The sequence below is a fragment of the Salmo trutta genome, chromosome 14, assembly GCF_901001165.1.
Source record: "Salmo trutta chromosome 14, fSalTru1.1, whole genome shotgun sequence".
Classification (NCBI taxonomy): domain Eukaryota; kingdom Metazoa; phylum Chordata; class Actinopteri; order Salmoniformes; family Salmonidae; genus Salmo; species Salmo trutta.
In genome coordinates this window covers 9780382-9800373 of record NC_042970.1, presented here as the reverse complement: position 1 = coordinate 9800373, position 19992 = coordinate 9780382, and the positions used below count along the sequence as shown (strand labels likewise).

The 19992-nt window shown below is 42.8% G+C and overlaps 1 protein-coding gene across 1 annotated transcript in view; it reads left to right on the top strand.

The window, feature by feature from the left end:
• LOC115207363 (copine-8-like) overlaps positions 1-16660 on the top strand; it is a 61963-nt gene extending 45303 nt beyond the window's left edge. Inside the window, exons 11-13 of the mRNA XM_029774387.1 lie at positions 5469-5526; positions 11198-11271; positions 13794-16660. Coding sequence (XP_029630247.1) covers positions 5469-5526; positions 11198-11271; positions 13794-13982 — 321 coding nt within the window. The 3' untranslated portion in view covers positions 13983-16660. The remainder of the gene's footprint in view (positions 1-5468; positions 5527-11197; positions 11272-13793) is intronic.
• The last annotated feature ends 3332 nt before the right edge of the window (positions 16661-19992 follow it).

The following is a 19992-nucleotide window of genomic DNA, read 5'->3' as shown; positions in this document are numbered from 1 at the left end:
AAAATTGTGTGGGGGGGACAACGTGCTTAAATCAAATGGCACTCTCTTTCCTGCAATTTTCCCTATCATTGGTGATGTTACCCTGGCCTTTGTATGATTGGTGATGTTACCCTGGCCTTTGTATCATTGGTGATGCTACCCTGGCCTTTGTATCATTGGTGATGCTACCCTGGCCTTTGTATCATTGGTGATGTTGATTTTATTTTATTTTATTTCACCTTTATTTAACCAGGTAGGCTAGTTGAGAACAAGTTCTCATTTACAACTGCGACCTGGCCAAGATAAAGCATAGCAATTCGACAACATACAACAACACAGAGTTACGCATGGTATAAAAAAAACATACAGTCAATAATACAGTAGAACAAAAGAAAACAAAAAGTCTACATACAGTGAGTGCAAATGAGGTAAGTTAAGGCAATAAATAGGCCATGGTGGCGAAGTAATTACAATATAGCAATTAAACACTGGAATGGTAGATGTGCAGAAGATGAATGTGCAAGTAGAGATACTGGGGTGCAAAGGAGCAAGATAAATAAATAAATACAGTATGGGGATGAGGTAGGTAGATAGATGGGCTGTTTACAGATGGGCTATGTACAGGTGTAGTGATCTGTGAGCTGCTCTGACAGCTGGTGCTTAAAGTGAGGGAGATATGAGTCTCCAGCTTCAGTGATTTTTGCAGTTCGTTCCAGTCATTGGCAGCAGAGAACTGGAAGGAAAGACGACCAAAGGAGGAATTGGCTTTGGGGGATGACCAGTGAGATATACCTGCTGGAGCGCGTGCTACGGGTGGGTGCTGCTATGGTGACCAGTGAGCTGAGGTAAGGCGGGGCTTTACCTAGCAGAGACTTGTAGATGACCTGGAGCCAGTGGGTTTGGCAACGAGTATGAAGCAAGGGCCAACCAACGAGAGCGTACAGGTCGCAATGGTGGGTAGTGTATGGGGCTTTGGTGACAAAACGGATGGCACTGTGATAGACTGCCTCCAGTTTGTTGAGTAGAGTGTTGGAGGCTATTTTATAGATGACATCACCGAAGTCGAGGATCGGTAGGATGGTCAGTTTTACGAGGGTATGTTTGGCAGCATGAGTGAAGGATGCTTTGTTGCGATATAGGAAGCCGATTCTAGATTTAATTTTGGATTGGAGATGCTTAACGTGAGTCTGGAAGGAGAGTTTACACTCTAACCAGACACCCAGGTATTTGTAGTTGTCCACGTATTCTAAGTCAGAACCGTCCAGACTAGTGATGCTGGACGGGCGGGCAGGTGCGGGCAGTGATCGATTGATTAGCATGCATTTAGTTTTACTTGCGTTTAAGAGCAGTTGGAGGCCACCGAAGGAGAGTTGTATGGCATTGAAGCTCGTCTGGAGGTTAGTTAACACAGTGTCCAAAGAGGGGCCAGAAGTATACAGAATGGTGTTGTCTGCATAGAGGTGGATCAGAGAATCACCAGCAGCAAGAGCAACATCATTGATGTATACAGAGAAGAGAGTCGGCCTGAGAATTGAACCCTGTGGCACACCCATAGAGACAGCCAGAGGTCCGGACAACAGGCCCTCCGATTTGACACACTGAACTCTATCAGAGAAGTAGTTGGTAAACCAGGCGAGGCAATCATTTGAGAAACAAAGGCTGTCGAGTCTGCCAATAAAAATGTGGTGATTGACAGAGTCGAAAGCCTTGGCCAGGTCGATGAATACGGCTGCACAGTAATGTCTCTTATCGATGACGGTTAGGATGTCGTTTAGGACCTTGAGCGTGGCTGAGGTGCACCTATGACCAGCTCGGAAACCAGATTGCATAGCAGAGAAGGTATGGTGGGATTCGAAATGGTCGGTAATCTGTTTGTTAACTTGGCTTTCGAAGACCTTAGAAAGACAGGGTAGGATAGATATAGGTCTGTAGCAGTTTGGGTCTAGAGTGTCACCCCTTTTGAAGAGGGGGATGACCGCGGCAGCTTTCCAATCTTTGGGAATCTCAGACGATATGAAAGAGAGGTTGAACAGGCTAGTAATAGAGGTTGCAACAATTTCGGCAGATAATTTTAGAAAGAGAGGGTCCAGATTGTCTAGCCCGGCTGATTTGTATGGGTCCAGATTTTGCAGCTCTTTCAGAACATCCACTATCTGGATTTGGGTGAAGGAGAAATGGTGGGGGCTTTGGTGGGTTGCTGTGGAGGGTGCCGGGCAGTTGACCGGGGTAGGGGTAGCCAGGTGGATAGCATGGCCAGCCGTAGAGAAATGCTTATTGAAATGTTCAATTATAGTGGATTTATCGGTGGTAACAGTGCTTCCTAGCCTCAGAGCAGTGGGCAGCTGGGAGGAGATGCTCTTATTCTCCATGGACTTTACAGTGTCCCAGAACTTTTTTGAGTTGGTACTACAGGATGCAAATTTTTGTTTGAAAAAGCTAGCCTTAGCTTTTCTAACTGCCTGTGTATATTTGTTCCTAACTTCCCTGAAAAGTTTCATATCACGGGGGCTATTCGAGGCTAATGCAGAATGGGGGGAAAAAAATAACAAATAATAATACGTCCGTTATGCTCTGGTTTGAGTCACGTTTTTCAAACTGGCGAGAGCTTTCCGAGCTAAAGGTTAGCTGATGACCGCTAGCAATGGTTTGCTGACTGATAGCTGGTAGGTAGTTAGCTGGCTAGCTTCAGTTGAGGGATTCTAGATCCGAAGTAAATAGAAATACTTTGAAAAAAGAACAGATCCACGCCACATTGGGTGAGGTGGGTTGCAGGAGAGTATTTACAAGTTGATTCATTCCAACAACATACTGTAGCTTCCCACTGCTGATTTGCCTCTGAAGCCAAGCTGGGTTGGCACAGTTACAACAATGAACCAGATGTTTCACCGAATGTATAAATCTTATGCATCGGGTTGGCATTTCCCACTCACTGCAAATTTTCTCATCGATGAAAGATTTAATGTCAATATAGTTTTCTGTTCCTAAAACTAGAATCTGTTATGAACAGAGTGGACTATGTTTGGTAGACTTTACCCTTTGCCAAAGTTTGAAAAAATGTAATTGATTAGAAAGAGTGCAAAGGGCGAATTGAGTAGGCGTTCCCTAATGGAAATAGGAAAATACATGCTAGAACACGCCAATAGGATCTCGCTAGCTCGTGCTTGCCTCTGCCCACCTTCTTGTTTGTTCTGCCCACTATGATTCATTTGCTCCCATTGGTAACGACAGGCTGTGGTCTATCTTGGGTTAGTTATAAAACATCTTTGGGGTCCCTGGATGAGAAACCTGATGTAGCTGGAAGTGCTGCAAATATACCTGTGAAAAATAAACGTGTGGAGAAATAAAAGTCGGGATCATTTTTTTCACAAGGGAGAAACGTGAAAAATGTACATGTGAAACTTCACACGTGTCTGATTGAAGATTAAAAATAAATAAATAAACAATTCACATGTTTTTATTTCACATCATTTTTTCATGTTTTTCTTTTTGTACGGGTATGGCAACTAGGGAAGATTGACTGTGTGTTTTTTGTTTTCTCATGGCTGTGGAACTCAGCTGTCAATCAACATGATGAGAGGGGATGGCATAAATGGGACATGGAAGACGGGTTATTTTTGGTTGACGTGTGATGCACTGATGACTGTGTGTGTGTGTGGGGGGGGGGGGGGGACTGGGGGGGGACTGTGACAGGAGCTCTGTTGAACACTGATACTTTGTGGTCATTTATATATTTTGCGCTAAAAACAGAAAGGACAAGAAAGAAACAGAAGAAGCTCTCGCCACCTCGTACTATATGTTAGTCATGACTTGTGAAATAAACTCAACATAAAAATGATTTAGGCACAAATAATGAACAAGTATTTCAGATTAGCTACCCCATCCTTAAACATTAGGGTTAATGGTCTCCGAAGATCAGCGTCTAGGAGCAGCTTCCACCATGTCCTGTTCCTGCTCCGGAGGGCGTGTCTTAGGAGTGGCTGGGAAGGTGATTGGTGGGATGGGTTGCCGTGGTGATAGAGAATCGGCCCCTCCCCCCATCCCTCCACTCCTACCTCACAAGCATCTTCAGTCTCCCAACTCCTATCTAATCAACACTTTACCAGTGTTTTATCACTGCCTTAGGAAACGGAGGTGTTCTGTGTACCTATATCATATGTATACTCCCAACACGTCAGAGTGCTTCTGCGGTTGTTTTTTTACTTCATGTTGTCTTTGTTGCTATCTTGCTATCTTTTGTGCTCAACTATATGGAATATTATGCTATGCCTTTTTTTGACAAATGAAAGTACCAAACACTTTCAAGAAATGCTCAGACTTTTGTCAAACCTACATTAGTAATAACACCGGCTTTAGGCTGTCTTCTCTGCTCAGGGAACGTGTTCAGTTTCATCAGTGGATGAGGAGAGTTTCATCACTACCGTCCAGAGATTAACCAGCCTTAAATGTACTGACTAAACACACACGCACGCACGCACGCACGCACGCACGCACGCACGCACGCACGCACGCACGCACGCACACACACACACACACACACACACACACACACACACACACACACACACACACACACACACACACACACACTGTCTCTTGAAGATAAGAGCAACGACAGGGGGAGAAGCAGGAAAATTGGATTTGGGTTGTAAAAACACCAGAGGAACAAGAGAACTGGGTGTTAAACGTCCGCTCAGGATTCATGGGGAGACAGGTGTTTTGTCAACTAATTTAGCAAGATCCCGAGACAATTCCTCCTGCCTTTATTTAGCTGAGGACCATTGTTGAGAAAGAGAGAGAGGAGAGGGAGAGGGGACAGAGAGAAACAGAAAGAGAGAGAGAAACAGAAAGAGAGAGCGAAACAGAAAGAAACAAAGAGAGAGAGAGAAACAGAAAGAGAGAGAGAGCGAGAGAGAGAGAGCAAGAGAGAGAGCGAAACAGAAAGACAGAGAAACAGAAAGAGAGAGAGAGAGAAACAGCGAGAAACAGAAAGAGAGCCTGTAGCCCTGTTCAGGGCTGTGATGTCCCTGTGTTCAGGGCTGTGATGTCCCTGTGTTCAGAGCTGTGATGTACCTGTGTTCAGAGCTGTGATGTACCTGTGTTCAGAGCTGTGATGTACCTGTGCTCAGAGCTGTGATGTACCTGTGTTCAGAGCTGTGATGTACCTGTGTTCAGAGCTGTGATGTACCTGTGTTCAGAGCTGTGATGTACCTGTGTTCAGAGCTGTGATGTACCTGTGTTCAGAGCTGTGATGTCCCTGTGTTCAGGGCTGTGATGTACCTGTGTTCAGAACTGTGATGTACCTGTGTTCAGAGCTGTGATGTACCTGTGTTCAGAGCTGTGATGTACCTGTGTTCAGAGCTGTGATGTACCTGTGCTCAGAGCTGTGATGTACCTGTGTTCAGAGCTGTGATGTACCTGTGTTCAGAGCTGTGATGTCCCTGTAGCAGAGTGTGTATAACGTAACAGTATATTCCTGTTCTTCTCCTCAGGGGGCTAAACTGCCCATGTCCATCATCATCGTCGGAGTGGGACAGGCTGAGTTTGACGGTAAGAAGCTTCATCTCCTTTTCTTGACATTATTACTGTTAATATAGTATATGCCATGTAACAGATGCTATTGTAACCGATGTGAAATGGCTAGTTAGTTAGCGGTGGTGCGCGCTAATAGCATTTCAATCAGTGACGTCACTCGCTCTGAGACTTGAAGTAGGGTTTCCCCTTGCTTTGCAAGGGCCGCGGCTTTTGTGGCGCGATGGGTAACGATGCTTCGGTGGGTGTCAGTTGTTGATGTGTGCAAGGATCCCTGGTTCGAGCCCAGGTTGGGGCGAAGAGAGGGACGGAACCTACACTGTTACACTATATCCAAAGCAACTTACAGTTATGAGTGTATTGATTTTACGTACGGCTGGTCCCGGGAATGGAACCCACCGTGTTGGTGTTGCCAGTGTCATGATCTACTAACTGAGATACAGATGACCAGTACAACATTACTACACATACTGCAGCGGACCTGAAACATTTTCACTTACAGGTTACAATACCTGTTGTTGTAGTTTACAATACCTGTTGTTGTAGTTTACAATACCTGTTGTTGTAGTTTACAATACCTGTTGTTGTAGTTTACAATACCTGTTGTTGTAGGTTACAATACCTGTTGTTGTAGTTTACAATACCTGTTGTTGTAGTAGTTTTCGATACCAATATCAAGAAAAAAATGACTACCTGGTATTATTGCTCAATAATCACATTTGCTGTTCTCTGAGTGCTGGACCTAAAATGTTATAAAGACCTGTTTAGACTTAATGTTTAAACCTTTACCTGATATTTACTGTTTAAACTTTACCCAGATCTACTGATATATTATTTATAATGTATGACGCTGATTTTTAATACATTCAGACTAATCAAAAGGCACTCTGCAGCCGGTCCACGTTCTCATCATTACCATTAGCCTGCCCTGAAAGATAATTGATTGAGAGTGAGTCCATGATTAACTGATTAAATTTATACAATTCAGACATGCAGAAGCCAGGTGCTGTGCTGTAGCCAGGTGCTGTGTTGCTGCTCTCGTTTCTAGCAATTAGTCAGACGAATGACCTGCAAGACAATTAGCAACTAATTTTGATTCAATAGAGGAGAGAGAGAGGGAGAGAGAGAGGGAGAGAGAGAGGGAGAGAGGGAGAGAGAGAGGGAGAGAGATAGAGATAGAGAGAGAGAGGGAGGGAGAGAGAGCGAGGGAGAGAGAGGGGGGGAGAGAGAGAAAGAGAGAGAGAGAGAGAGAGAGGGAGAGAGAGCGAGGGAGAGAGAGGGGGGAGAGAGAGAAGAGAGAGGGAGAGAGAGAGAAGAGAGAGGAGGGAGAGAGAGAGAGAGAGGGAGAGAGAGAGAGGAGAGAGAGAAGAGAGAGGGAGAGAGAGAGAGAGAGAGAGGGAGAGAGAGCGAGGAGAGAGAGAGAAAGAGAGAGGAGAGGAGAGAGAGAGAGAGGAGAAGAGAGAGGAGAGAGAGAGAGAGAGAGGAGAGAGAGAGAGAGAGAGGGAAGTATTGTAGTATGGGGTTGAATGGGTTTTGGTGTAATGTAGTTTGAAGTGGTCAGGGCTAATGGCTGGGTTCATCAGGGTTCTTAGGAGTTCTTATGAATTTCAAGTAGAGTTCTGATTAACGAGCTGATGATTATTAGATGCTCTATCGTCAGGCAGAATAGATTAGAATTGAGACAGATCACCTCAACATTAATGTGGTTCCTGTCAGAGGTAGAATCTGAAGCGTTTATGAAAATAACTCACATCTGTAGCCATGAAAAAAAATGTAAAGGCTGGTCATGGCTCACATCAACACCATCATCCCAGACACCCTGGATCCACTCCAATGTACATACCTCACCAACAGATCCACAGATGACAAAATCTCTATTGCACTCCACACTGCCCTATCCCACCTGGACAAAAGGAACACCTACGTGAGAATACTGTTCATTGACTACAGCTCAGCGTTCAACACCATAGTGCCCTCCAAGCTCATGGCTAAGCTAAAGATCCTGGGACTGAACACCTCCTTCTGCTTCTGGATCCTGGACTTCCTGACGAGCCGCCTCCAGGTGGTGAGGGTAGGCAACAACACATCCACCATGCTGACCCTCATCACGGGGCCCCTCAAGGGTCCATGCTTAGTCCCTTCCTGTACTCCCACGACTGCGTGGCCGACTCCAACACCATCATTAAGTTTACAGACAACGCGATGGGTTAGGCCTGATCACCGACGACGATGAGATAGGGAGATAGGGAGATAGGTCAGTAACCTGGCAGTGTGGTGCCAGAACCACAACCTCTCCCTCAATGTCAGCAAGACAAAGGAGCTGATTGTGAACTATAAGAAACGGAGGGCTGAGCACACCCTAATTCACATCGATGGGACTTCAGTGAAGCGGGTCGAGAGCTTCAAGTTCATAGGTGTTCACATCACTAAGGATCATGGTCCACACACACACCAACACAGTCATGAAGAGGGCACGACAGCGCCTCTTCCCCCTCAGGAGGCTGGAAAGATTTGCCATGGGCCAACAGATCCTCACCATTGAGTACATCTTGACTGACTGCATCACCGCCTGGTATGGCAACTGCATGGCATCTGACCGCAAGGCGCTACAGAGAATACTGAGTACAGCCCAATACATCACTGGAGCCGAGCTCCCTGTCATCCAGGACCTGTATAACAAGGCGGTGTCAGAGGAAGGCCCTAAAAACGGTCAAAGACTCCAGCCACCCAAGTCATAGACTGTTCTCCCTGCTACCACACGGTAAGTGGGACCGATGCATTAAGTCTGGAACCAACAGGACCTGGTATGAAGCTTCTACCCCCAAGCCATAAGACCGCTATATGACTGCTAAGTAGCTGTGGTTAACTATTTAACTCTCTGCATTGACACTTTTTATTACAAACTTTTTGACTCATCACATATGATGCTGTTCAATATCTGTCACTTCATTCTTAGTTAGATGTACAGTACCAGTCAAAAGTTTGGACACACCTACTCATTCAAGGGTTTCTCTTAATTTTTTACTATTTTCTACATTGTAGAATAATAGTGAAGATATAAATACTATGAAATAACACATATGGAATCATGTTGTAACCAAAAAAGTGTTAAACAAATCAAAATATATTTTATATTTGAGATTCTTAGTAGCCACCTTTTGCCTTGATGACAGCTTTGCACAATCTTGGCATTCTCTCAACCAGCTTCACCTGGAAAGTTTTTCCAACAGTTTTGAACGAGTTCCCACATATGCTTAGCACTTGTTGGCTGCTTTTCCTTCACTGTGCGGTCCAACTCCTCCCAAACCATCTCAATTGGGTTGAGGTCGGGTGATTGTGGAGGCCAGGTCATCTGATGCAGTACTCCATCACTCCCCTTCTTGGTCAAATAGCCCTTACACAGCCTGGAGGTGTGTTGGGTCATTGTCCTGTTGAAAAACAAATGATAGTTCCTGTCACGCCCTGACCTAGGAGAGCTGTGTTTTCTCTGTTTAGTTAGGCCAGGGTGTGATAGGTGGGTGGGCATTCTATGTTTTGTGTTCTATGTTTTGGCCGGGTATGGTTTCCAATCAGAGGCAGGTGTCTATCGTTGTCTCTGATTGGAAGCCATACTTAGGCAGCCTGTTTTTCCTTGTTTTTTTGTGGGTAGTTATTTTCCGTTTAGTTGTAAGTACCTGACGGAACTGTCTGCTGTCATTTTTTGTTTAATTTGTAAAGTGGTCATTCTCTTTCATTAAACTACGAGATGAACATATTCCACGCTGCACCTTGGTCTACTCCTTTTGACGCGTGTGACAGTTCCACTAAGGGCAAACCAGATGGGATGGCATATCCCTGCATAATGCTGTGGTAACCATGCTGGATAAGTATGCCTTTAATGCTAAATAAATCACTGACAGTGTCACCAGCAAAGCACCCCCACACCATCACACCTCCTCCTCCATGCTTCACGGTGGGAACCACACATAAAGAGATCATCCGTTCACCTACTCTGTCTCACAAAGACACGGAGGTTGGAACCAAAAATCAAAAATTTGGACTCATCAGACCAAAGGACAGATTTCCACCAGTCTAATGTCCATTGCTCGTGTTTCTTGGCCCAAGCAAGTCTCTACTTCTTATTGGTGTCCTTTAGTAATGGTTTCTTTGCAGCAATTCGACCATGAAGGCCTGATTCACGCAGTCTCCTCTAAACAGTTGATGTTGAGATGTGTCGTTTCTCTTTGCTTATTTGAGATGTTCTTGCCATAATATGAACTTGGTCTTTTACAAAATTGGGCTATCTTCTGTATACCACCCCTACCTTGTCACAACACAAATGATTGGCTCAAACGCATTAAGAATGAAAGAAATTCCACAAATTAACTTTTAAAAAGGCGCATTTGTTAATTGAAATGCATTCCAGGTGACTACCTCATGAATCTGGTTGAGAGAATGCCAAGAGTGTGCAAAGCTGTCATCGAGGCAAAGGGTGGCTACTTTGAAGAATCTCAAATATAAAATATATTTTGATTTCTTTAACACTTTTTTTGTCGTTACATAATTTCATATGTGTTATTTCATACTTTTGATGTCTTCACTATTATTCTACAATATAGAAAATAATAAAAATATAAAAATAAAGAAATACCCTTGAATGAGTATGTGTGTCCAAACTTTGACTGGTACTGTACATATCTACCTCAATTACCTCGTACCCCTGCACATCAACTCAGTACTGGAACCCTGTGTATATAGCTACTTCAATTACCTCGTACCCCTGCACATCAACTCAGTACTGGAACCCTGTGTATATAGCTACTTCAATTACCTCGTACCCCTGCACATCAACTCAGTTCATCTCAATGAGAACAAGTTGTTGTAATGATGGAGAGGGGTATGTCTAAAAATATTTGACACAAAAATAATCTGTACTAGTTGTCCAGGCTCTGGTCTTGTCCCATCTTGTCCCATCTTGATTACTGTCTGGTAATATGGTCAAGTGCAGCAAAGAAAGACCTGGCAAAGCTGCAGCTGCCTCAAAACAGAGCAGCGCACCTTGCCCTTAACCGCACATACAGAGCTAACATCAACAACATGCATACCATGTCTTTCCTGGTTGAGGAGAGATGAACTGCTTCTCTTGTAGTTTTGATGAGAAATATCACTGTGATGAAAATTCCAGATTGTCTGCATAATCAAATAACATTCAGCTCAGACACCCATTCATACCCCATAAGACATGCCACCAGGGGTCTCTTCACAGTCCCCAAGTCCAAAACATATTCACGCCAACGCACAGTGTTATACGAAATCTCCAATGACTCACGCAAAATGACCTTTAAAAATTGATTGATTAATCAACATTTAATGGAACGGTGTGGACTGTGAGGACACACACACACACACGAACACACACACAAACACGAACACACACACACACAAACGGACATACACACTAACACACACACACAAGCACACACACTCTAGCACACACATTGTTTTAGTTGTATTGTTTGTATATCGTTGTATTTTACAATTGTGTGACTGTCCTTGTTTATCATTGTATCATCAGTGTTTTGTTACTTGTCATATCTTGTGTTTTTTGTGGAGCCCAGGAAGACTAGCTGCTGCTTGATTTGATTTTAAAAGTGTTCTTGTGCGTGTTTGGTGTGTGTTTGATGTGTGTTTTGTTCTCTTAACCCTGCAGCCATGGTGGAGTTGGATGGTGATGACATCAGAATCTCTTCCAGAGGGAAGCTGGCAGAGAGAGACATTGTCCAGGTGACTCACACACACACACACACTGTAGTAAGTCACACAGGCCATGAACACAGCTACGAACAAACACAGCTTTTCTTGACCAGTTGAAATGTCCTGGTTTTCCCTAGGAGGTCTTTCTCCAGTGAGGGGTATTGTGGCATTATTTAAGCATTCATTTAAAATTTTTACAACCGCTAGGACCCATTTCTCAATACTTAGGTCACTTTTTCAAAACTCTTCACACAGTTCTCCTAACTAACTTTCAGCTTGGCACAGCAGTTAATTTCACGTCCAAAATGCACTAAAACTACCAAAACACTTCAAACATGTCTCAAATCAACTCGTTCTTCCATAACACTAGCAAAGGTTGTCACCCAACAAGCACACGTTGTCACTCATAAAACAATGACCTAAACAACACTAACAGCAGGTAGCATTACACAATGTTTTCTTTTGTCAAATTTTACAAAACAAGAATGACACCTCTCTATTGTTTAGAATTCACTGCAGTATATGTTACAGGAATGAATCAGACATGATGCAATATGCTTCAATATGTTTTATGTCATTATTTGGCATTGATTGATTCCAAAATACAAGTATTTGCATATACACCATCTACCGATGCAGATACAGTAGCAACGCTAGTCAACCCTGTCTTCTGCATTTAACCACAGGTTCTCATCCACATCACATCTTATGTCATCTTCAGCAATTCACCTAGGAAAGAATATTTTGGCATGTCTGGTCCATCCCTGGCGATCTTCTGCAGATACGTATGTCCAGGCATCCAGCATTCATTGCGTCTAGGAGGGACATTTGATCATGTGGATGGTGGCCATAAACCTTCCACCTCCATGAGGAAAATAATTCCTCTATGGGGTTGAGGAATGGAGAGTAAGGTGGGAGGAAAAGTGACACCATCCTGGGATGGTCTGCAAACCACTCTGACTGCACGGGACTGGTGAAATGCCACATTTGCCATACATTTGCCATACAATTACAAACGTTGGCCAGTGTTGTATGGTCCAATTAGCGGTTTGTGTAACAGCAATCCATCAGAGGATACTGCTGCACACATTGTGATGTTGGCACCCCTCTGGCCCGGGACATCCACTGTGGCTCTTTTCCCAATCACGTTCCTTCCTCACCGCTGTGTTTTGGCCAAGTTGAAACCAGCCTCATCCACAAAGATGAATATGTGGGTTGTTCGCCTGGCTTCAATCTCCATGACTCTCTAAAATAAATCCACATGGCAACATAAGAGTTGGCTATTATGGTAGTTTACATTATACCTAAAAACATGCCATTGTGTCCCTCTGCCCTGTTTGGTTTTGTTCAAAAGCAGTTCTGTATTTTATAGTCATCTGACCTGAACATATTGGTTCCTGAGTTGCTTGACTCGTTCAGAGTTCCTCCCAAAGGGGACAGTGTACAACTGCTTCATCCTGACTTGATGTTTCAGGACTCTAGAAATAGTCATTGTGAATATTTCTAAATGTAATGTTGTCTGCCAACACTGTCCCGAATCTCTGTGAGTTTTATGCCATTGTTTCTGATGACCATATCAACGATTGCAGTTTCCTGCACAGCAGTGAGAATGCGTGGGAGGTAACTGTTGGGTCCTAAGCAGAACAATTACACACAAATGGGTTTAGAGGCTTTGCTCAATTTACTTCTGTAATGTGCAGTTCAGTCAGATGCCCTTGCAGAATGCACATCTTACCTGCTGTTTTGCCGGAAATTTCTCATAATAGATGCAACTGTTGAGCATTGCAGATTTGGCTGCACTCTCAGACCAGCCACTCTCATTGATAGATCATGATTTATTACATTATAATTTATAGTAGCCCTAATCTCATCTGAGACTACAGCTCTTGATCTTCCTCTCAGTCTTCTTCCACCACACGTACGTACTCCTCTCCCTCTCCCAGCCACTCTTCTTCCTCTGTCTGCCACTTCTCTATCTCTGTCTGGGTCCATGTTTACATTACAGTACAGCATTATTCCTCAGATGTCTCCTTTTGTATAGATGGTAATGTAATTGACAGACTAACACCTGGGCAGGTCTTCAGCTACAATGGGAATCAGCTGTGGTTGGTCTAATTGGTTTGATAGTATTTAATTGTTTAGATGTGGAATATATTTCAATACGGTATTACTGTAGAAATGTAGTAAATTGCTGTCATATTCAATGTTGTGTTATGTTAGGTTTGGAACTTAAGTTTAACAGTTTTGAAAAGAGTATGTAAACATTTGCAAATTGGCCTGTAAGTACATAGAGTTTTGGTGGTGGTTTGGTCTGAGTGAGAAAAGAATTCATGACAATTGTGCCAAAGCAATGAAAAATGATCCATAGTTTAGCCCCCATAGACTGCTGTTGTGTTCACTGTGTGAAGAGTTTTGAAAAAGTGACCTAAGTATTGAGAAATGGATCCTAGCGATTGTAAAACAAACTGTACATTTTAAGTGTTTATTTACAATGTCATATTCATAAGAGGTTATGAGAAGTTGTCATAAGGTATTTTGTCTCTCCCTGTCAGTTTGTCCCATTCAGAGACTACATGGATCGCACAGGGAACCATGTCCTCAGTATGGCTCGGCTAGCCAAGGACGTCCTGGCTGAGATCCCTGATCAGTTCATCTCTTATATGAAGAGTCGGGGCATCAAACCCAACCCTGCACCGCCTCCCTACACACCCTCTGGACACACACACCACACACAGATCTGACCACCTCACACACACACACACACACACCTTTACACTGAGTACTGATGAGAGAGACAGCGGCAAAGATTTGCAACCCCTAGGAATCATGCGAGGGGAACTCTCTGTCTACTTCCTGATTGGAACATCGGGACAGGAAGTGATGTAAGAGGAAGCTATTAAAGCAACAGGTGTTTGTGTCAGAACTCTCCCGGGACAGGTAACTCTCTGGACTGGGGAAGACAACAGTGTTTCTGTTCATTGTGGTTCTATCTATTCTGTTTGTCTCTGGAGGAAAAGAGAGACTGCCATGGAGAGAATATATGTTGCTGTGCCATACAAGGACTTGGTGATCGATGAATTGTCTTTTTATCAACATACATGGGCCTGTGACTGTTTTCTCTTGTATTGTTTAAGAGCAGGTGTGATCGAGGGGTCATGTTGTGGTTGAAACTTGTGCCTGTCTGTGGAGTGGTCATCTAACCGGCCAAGTGGAACCCTTATATGAACTCTGACCTCTCACCTTCGACCTTTGATCTTGCATGTGATTGGTGTACTGGAGCGTGTGTGTTAAGGTGGTGATGTTTTTAGTTTACTAGTTTGTTTTGGGCCTCAGACATGTCCACATGTTGATTTGTAGCTTCATCATTCAAGGTGAAAAAAAGAAATGTATTTGTAATTTTTTGTTTCATTGCTTCACAAAGTTTTTTGTACTCCCATAAGTTATTGATTCTTCTCTTGCTTTACATTTCAAAGCATGTTTGTGTAGGATGAAATTTCCCCGTATGCCTGTATTTATAATGTATCAAAGTGGCATGGATATATAAGGATATATAATGTATTTCTTTAGTTATTTTATCATTTCTACGTACCTTCCCGGTTTAGATTTCTCTACAACACACAGTTAGTTAGATAGTTAACGATATGGTAAAGCACAAGGGCGAGATACTTCAACAACCAGCACAGCAATTGGTACAACCTGTCTGTGACGTCATCATAACTGTGACATACATAACCACAACTGTAACATACATCATCATAAGTATTGGTTTTGATAGTTGACCAGGTCATATTTGGGATCAGTCAAAGATATTTTAAATATACATATCATTACGCAATTCAAAAGCACAAAAAAAAATCGAATACTCTTTCAACTATTTATTAGTTTATTCTCTCTCATTCCATCTCTCTCTTTCCATCTCTCTCTTTCCATCTCTCTCTTTCCATCTCTCTCTTTCCATAGTGAATGGATTTTTGTCTATTGATATTAAACCTCTTCGGATAAAGCCAGTAAATGTATCCACTTGAAGAATATTTCATTCTATTGAATCCTTTTCATGATCAACAATAACTCGCCCATCAGTCCTTTATATCTCTCTCTCTCTCTGTCTCTCTGTCTCTCTGTCTCTCTCTCTCTCTCTCTCTCTGTCTCTCTGTTTCTCTCTGTCTCTCTCTCTCTCTCTCTCTCAGCCTCTATGCTCCCTGAGAACAAGCCATTATTGTATTATAATCAGATGAAGCCAGGCTCAAATTAAATCAAGTTGTGAAGTATAGACATAGTCTGGTCACCCGCTGGGCAGCATACAAAGACAGAGAGATCTCCTAGATAGATCAATAATCTGTAGGCCTTAATCATACTGTAGACAGCATTCCAAACAAGCCTGTTAAGGAACCAGGGGTGCATAATTACGGTAACTATATACCAAAAATGTAGAGGTTTTCCAGAAATCCATGGTGAAAGATTTCCTGGAATCAGAAGGGGTAATTTTGGAAAAGTTCATTTTGCCATCCTTTATACAACTCCGTCCTCTTAAGAGTTGGAGTGATATAGAGTTCAGAGTTGGAGTGATTTAGACCTAAAGTATTAGGACTGTGTGTTTGATAATTAGTACTTTACAACAATACATATTCCTCCCCATCAACTTTAAGGAAAGCACTTTATTCTATTCCTTAAAGGTGTACTGGTACTTCCAGAGTTTGTGTTTTATTATTTTGGGGGGGAGATGATGATGATCGTATTGATATATCATATGATAATATCCTTGTTTATTTTGTTCTGGAATGTGTGTGATAATAAGCCATTTAATCTGCAGAGTACATTACAATAAAAATGAATAGAATTGCACATTGACTTGAATAGGCATGTTGATTCTAGTAGTTCTATTTCTATATAGAAAGACAACATCTCTCCTCAAATCCTGATCTGTAGGGTTGCCAGATTGTGTACTGTACATCCATCCACTCACCTGGGGTACAAAGACAAGAAAGTGTTTTATATTTCATGCCAACATCTGTAACATAGACACCATCTTACCCGGATTATGTGCATGGTAGTGGCAAGTAATGGCAGCAAGTTCAGTGGACTGTTTGCTTTCTCTTCTGTTTGGTCTCTCGTGCCTGGCCATTTCTGTTGTTAGGGTAAGCTCTCTTGATAGGAGATATCACCCATGGGGAAACTGTAGCCGACCAGCATGTTGAACACAGTTCATTGTTTAATACTTTTTTAACTATTTTTTTTTTATACACCTCTTTCCATGTTTGTTGTTTAACTCTCTGGGTTTCTAAATTGCATGGTCCCCATTTTTTTCTTTGAATCGGTTTTAATTGTACATGATCGTTGTCATACGGTGTGTTGTGAAAGGCTTTCAATGGATTGCCATAAATTAAAATGAATTAAAAAATGAATGACTACTTTTATAAAAGTTGTTGGAGAGTTGTACTTTGATGTAGAGGTCTTCACGGAACCACCCGAATACCAGAGAGATTCCAAAATTCTAACTTTTCTGTCTTGTCGGGTTGGGTCCTGTTTCATTGTCATAGGGTCTCAGGGTCGATGTAATTAATTAAAGCTGATAAACCACGGCTCTGCATAGCCTGTAGCATATTTCATTTACACTAATTAGATTGATTGACTTCTATAAAGCTTAGCCAACATACAAAGACATATTCATAAACCAGAAGAGCAACTTGGCTGATAAACATAGTTTTGTTGTCACCTGGGTCCAATCGGGTCTGGTCTAGCTCCGGACCCATTACAGTATGGGTAGGGTCTAAGTCTGGAGGTCATCAGGTCCGGGTCTGATTGTCCTCGGTTCCGTTCGGGTCCTCTACTTTGACGTCCCAATTAGTTATTTTACTCAACAGACTGTACTGTATAGACTGTAGAAGTTTTGCCACTAACAATATACTGTAGTCCTTCCTAAAACGAATTGTGAAATTACTGGATCACGATTTGTTTTATGAAGCTAATTCAAATATTTTAGCCTCTGGACAGTTTTTACAGCAGTGGGCTAAATCAAGGTCACACACAGTGTTTCTTGGTAGTCTTAAACAAATCTACTCTGAAAGAAAAATATACACCTCACACACATGGTTATGGACTTAAAGAAAGAAGACACCTGAACCATGTCAGATATAGAGGTGAAATGGATTACATTTTCAGTTTGCATCCCAATATTACACTTTATATACATCACAGAATACTGAAATATAACAAAACCGGAAACACAGGATTTTCGACAGCTTTTTTGAAATAATGTTTATTAATTAATGCTATAATATTGGATTTGAGAACAGTTGTAAATGGGAACTTGTTCTCAACTAGCTTACCTGGTTAAATAAAGGTGAAATAAAAAAATGTAAAATACAAAATAATGAAATTCCACCCATGAGGCTACTAGGTCATTTGACTGCAGGAAAAGGCTATAAGTTGATTTGTCTCACGTTGCCAAATCTCCCATTGACAACCAGGACACTAAGGCCTAAAGGAGTAATTCCTTGTCAGTGGTGGGTGTAGCTGGGGCATGGAAGTCAGGCGCAGGAGAGCAGAGATGAGTGGACAAATCACTTGACTTAGGCAATCATAAAACAGAACGCAATTGCGTCACAAAAACAAATGCCCAAAGAACAAATGAGGCAGCACAAAGTACCCCAAACAAAGTACCGACTGCCACAAAGCACGGGTACAAAATAAAACCCGGCGCAACCAGAAGCGTGCCAACCTGGCAATAAACAATACCCCACACAGACAAGGAGGGAACAGAGGGCTAAATACACATAGTAATTAGTAGGAGATGAAAACCAGGTGTGCAGGAAAACAAGACAAAACAAATGGAAAATGAAAGGTGGATCGGCGATGGCTAGAAGACCGGTGACGTCGACCGTCGAACGCCGCCTGAACAAGGAGAGGAACCGACTTCGGCGGAAGTCATGACATTCCTAAAACAATGTCCAATAAAGAAGGTCTGTTCTCATTGACACTAACTAGTCCAGTGATCGGCTACCCTGGTCCAGCTCAGGGTTGTTGTTGCATTTCCCAGAACTCTAACACTTTCACAGAAAAATGGAACACCTTCATAGTTCTATCATCAGAACACCACATTAAATCCTCGATATCGGTTCTGCCAGACTAGATCTCTGACCGGCCCAAAGTGTGGTCTGATGTGTGACAGCCCAGACACCCAGCAGCGTTGACCTTGGCCACATTGAGAATTAACCTGGATAGTACCACCACACTCAGGAGATGGCACATCTAGTTGAAGGGCCAGACAAGACAGCAACAGTGTGTTCCCATGCCTGGGCTAATGGGTGATCCTTGAACCTGATGTGCCAGATCTCTGCCCTGTCCAAGTGTGAATCAGGGTAGGGCAGAGATGTGTGTGACCGGATGTATGCCAGCCCAGACACCCAACAGCTCAGCTGCCCAGCCGTCCAGGCACTGTTGTTGTCTGACCCTTGACCTTGATGTGACAACTTCCTTGTGTGCTGCACAACTGTCCCTGTGTCTTCTTTAGAAGCTTCCCGACACCAACGAGCAGATAGCTTTTGACACAAACACACCATGTAAATAAACAGGGAATGCTTCTAATGAATTTGTAGGCCCTTGGGTGCCTGGATATAGACATGAGGAGCACTCTATACTGTTGATACGGTGTACAAGATTCTGATTCGCGGAGAAGATATTACATCCTCGTATTCACTAATGGTTTCCATGTTTTTAACACAAGTACTAATCTGTAATAAACCTAGAAGTAATATGTCGCTATACATTTTACGTTTAACTAATGTCAGTTTACGTGACTAACTACAATAATTAAAAGTCACTATCTTGAAATGTGTTTTGTAATGCGACCATGTTGATAAGGAACCACGTCATTGTGTTTGTGGTTCCTGTGGTTCCTGTAAGGTAACAGGGGACAAAGTCTCTTTCAGAAGGACATCTGAATCAGTGGAGGCTGGTGGGAGGAGCTATAGGAGAACGGGCTCATTTTAATGGTTGGAATGGAATCAAACACATCAACCACATGGAAGAAACATGTTTGACTCTGTTCCACTGACTCCATTCCAGCCATTACAATGAGCCCATCCTCCTACAGCTCCTTCCACCAGCCTCCTCTGGTCTGAATAACTAATAAATAATCCAGTGGAGGACGCAAACACACACACACACACACACACACACACACACACACACACACACACACACACACACACACACACACACACACACACACACACACACCACACACACACACACACACACACACACACACACACATAATTCATGAATAACACCTGGCCAAAGCTGTGAATTCACAGTGAAATTTGCTCTCCTAGTTTCACAATTTCTCTTGTTCTTTCTGCACAAAATACAATCCAAACTCCAGATCATTTATCTTCCTTTCTAACAGCGTTTGGGTTGCATCAGGTTTTGTCCCCTGAAAAACCACTCGGCCACACTGCCACTCACGTGAGAGTGGTACACACGCTTTAAAACCATTTCCTCACTCCGAGGGCCAGAGCTAATGGACACAGTCAGAGACAAATGGAGGAGATGGCAGGGAGCGAGCAGGAGAGAGAGAGAGAGAGAGAGAGACTGAGTGGTCCTTTTAAAGCACTAAAGTGAAGTGGGAGGTAAGAACATAAGCAGTCAACTTCACATGAAATATTTGATCATCTCTTCACAGAACTATTTGCTATTTCCTGTGGCAGGAAAATATGTTCCAGTACAAAATGTTCAGGTTCTACTCAACTT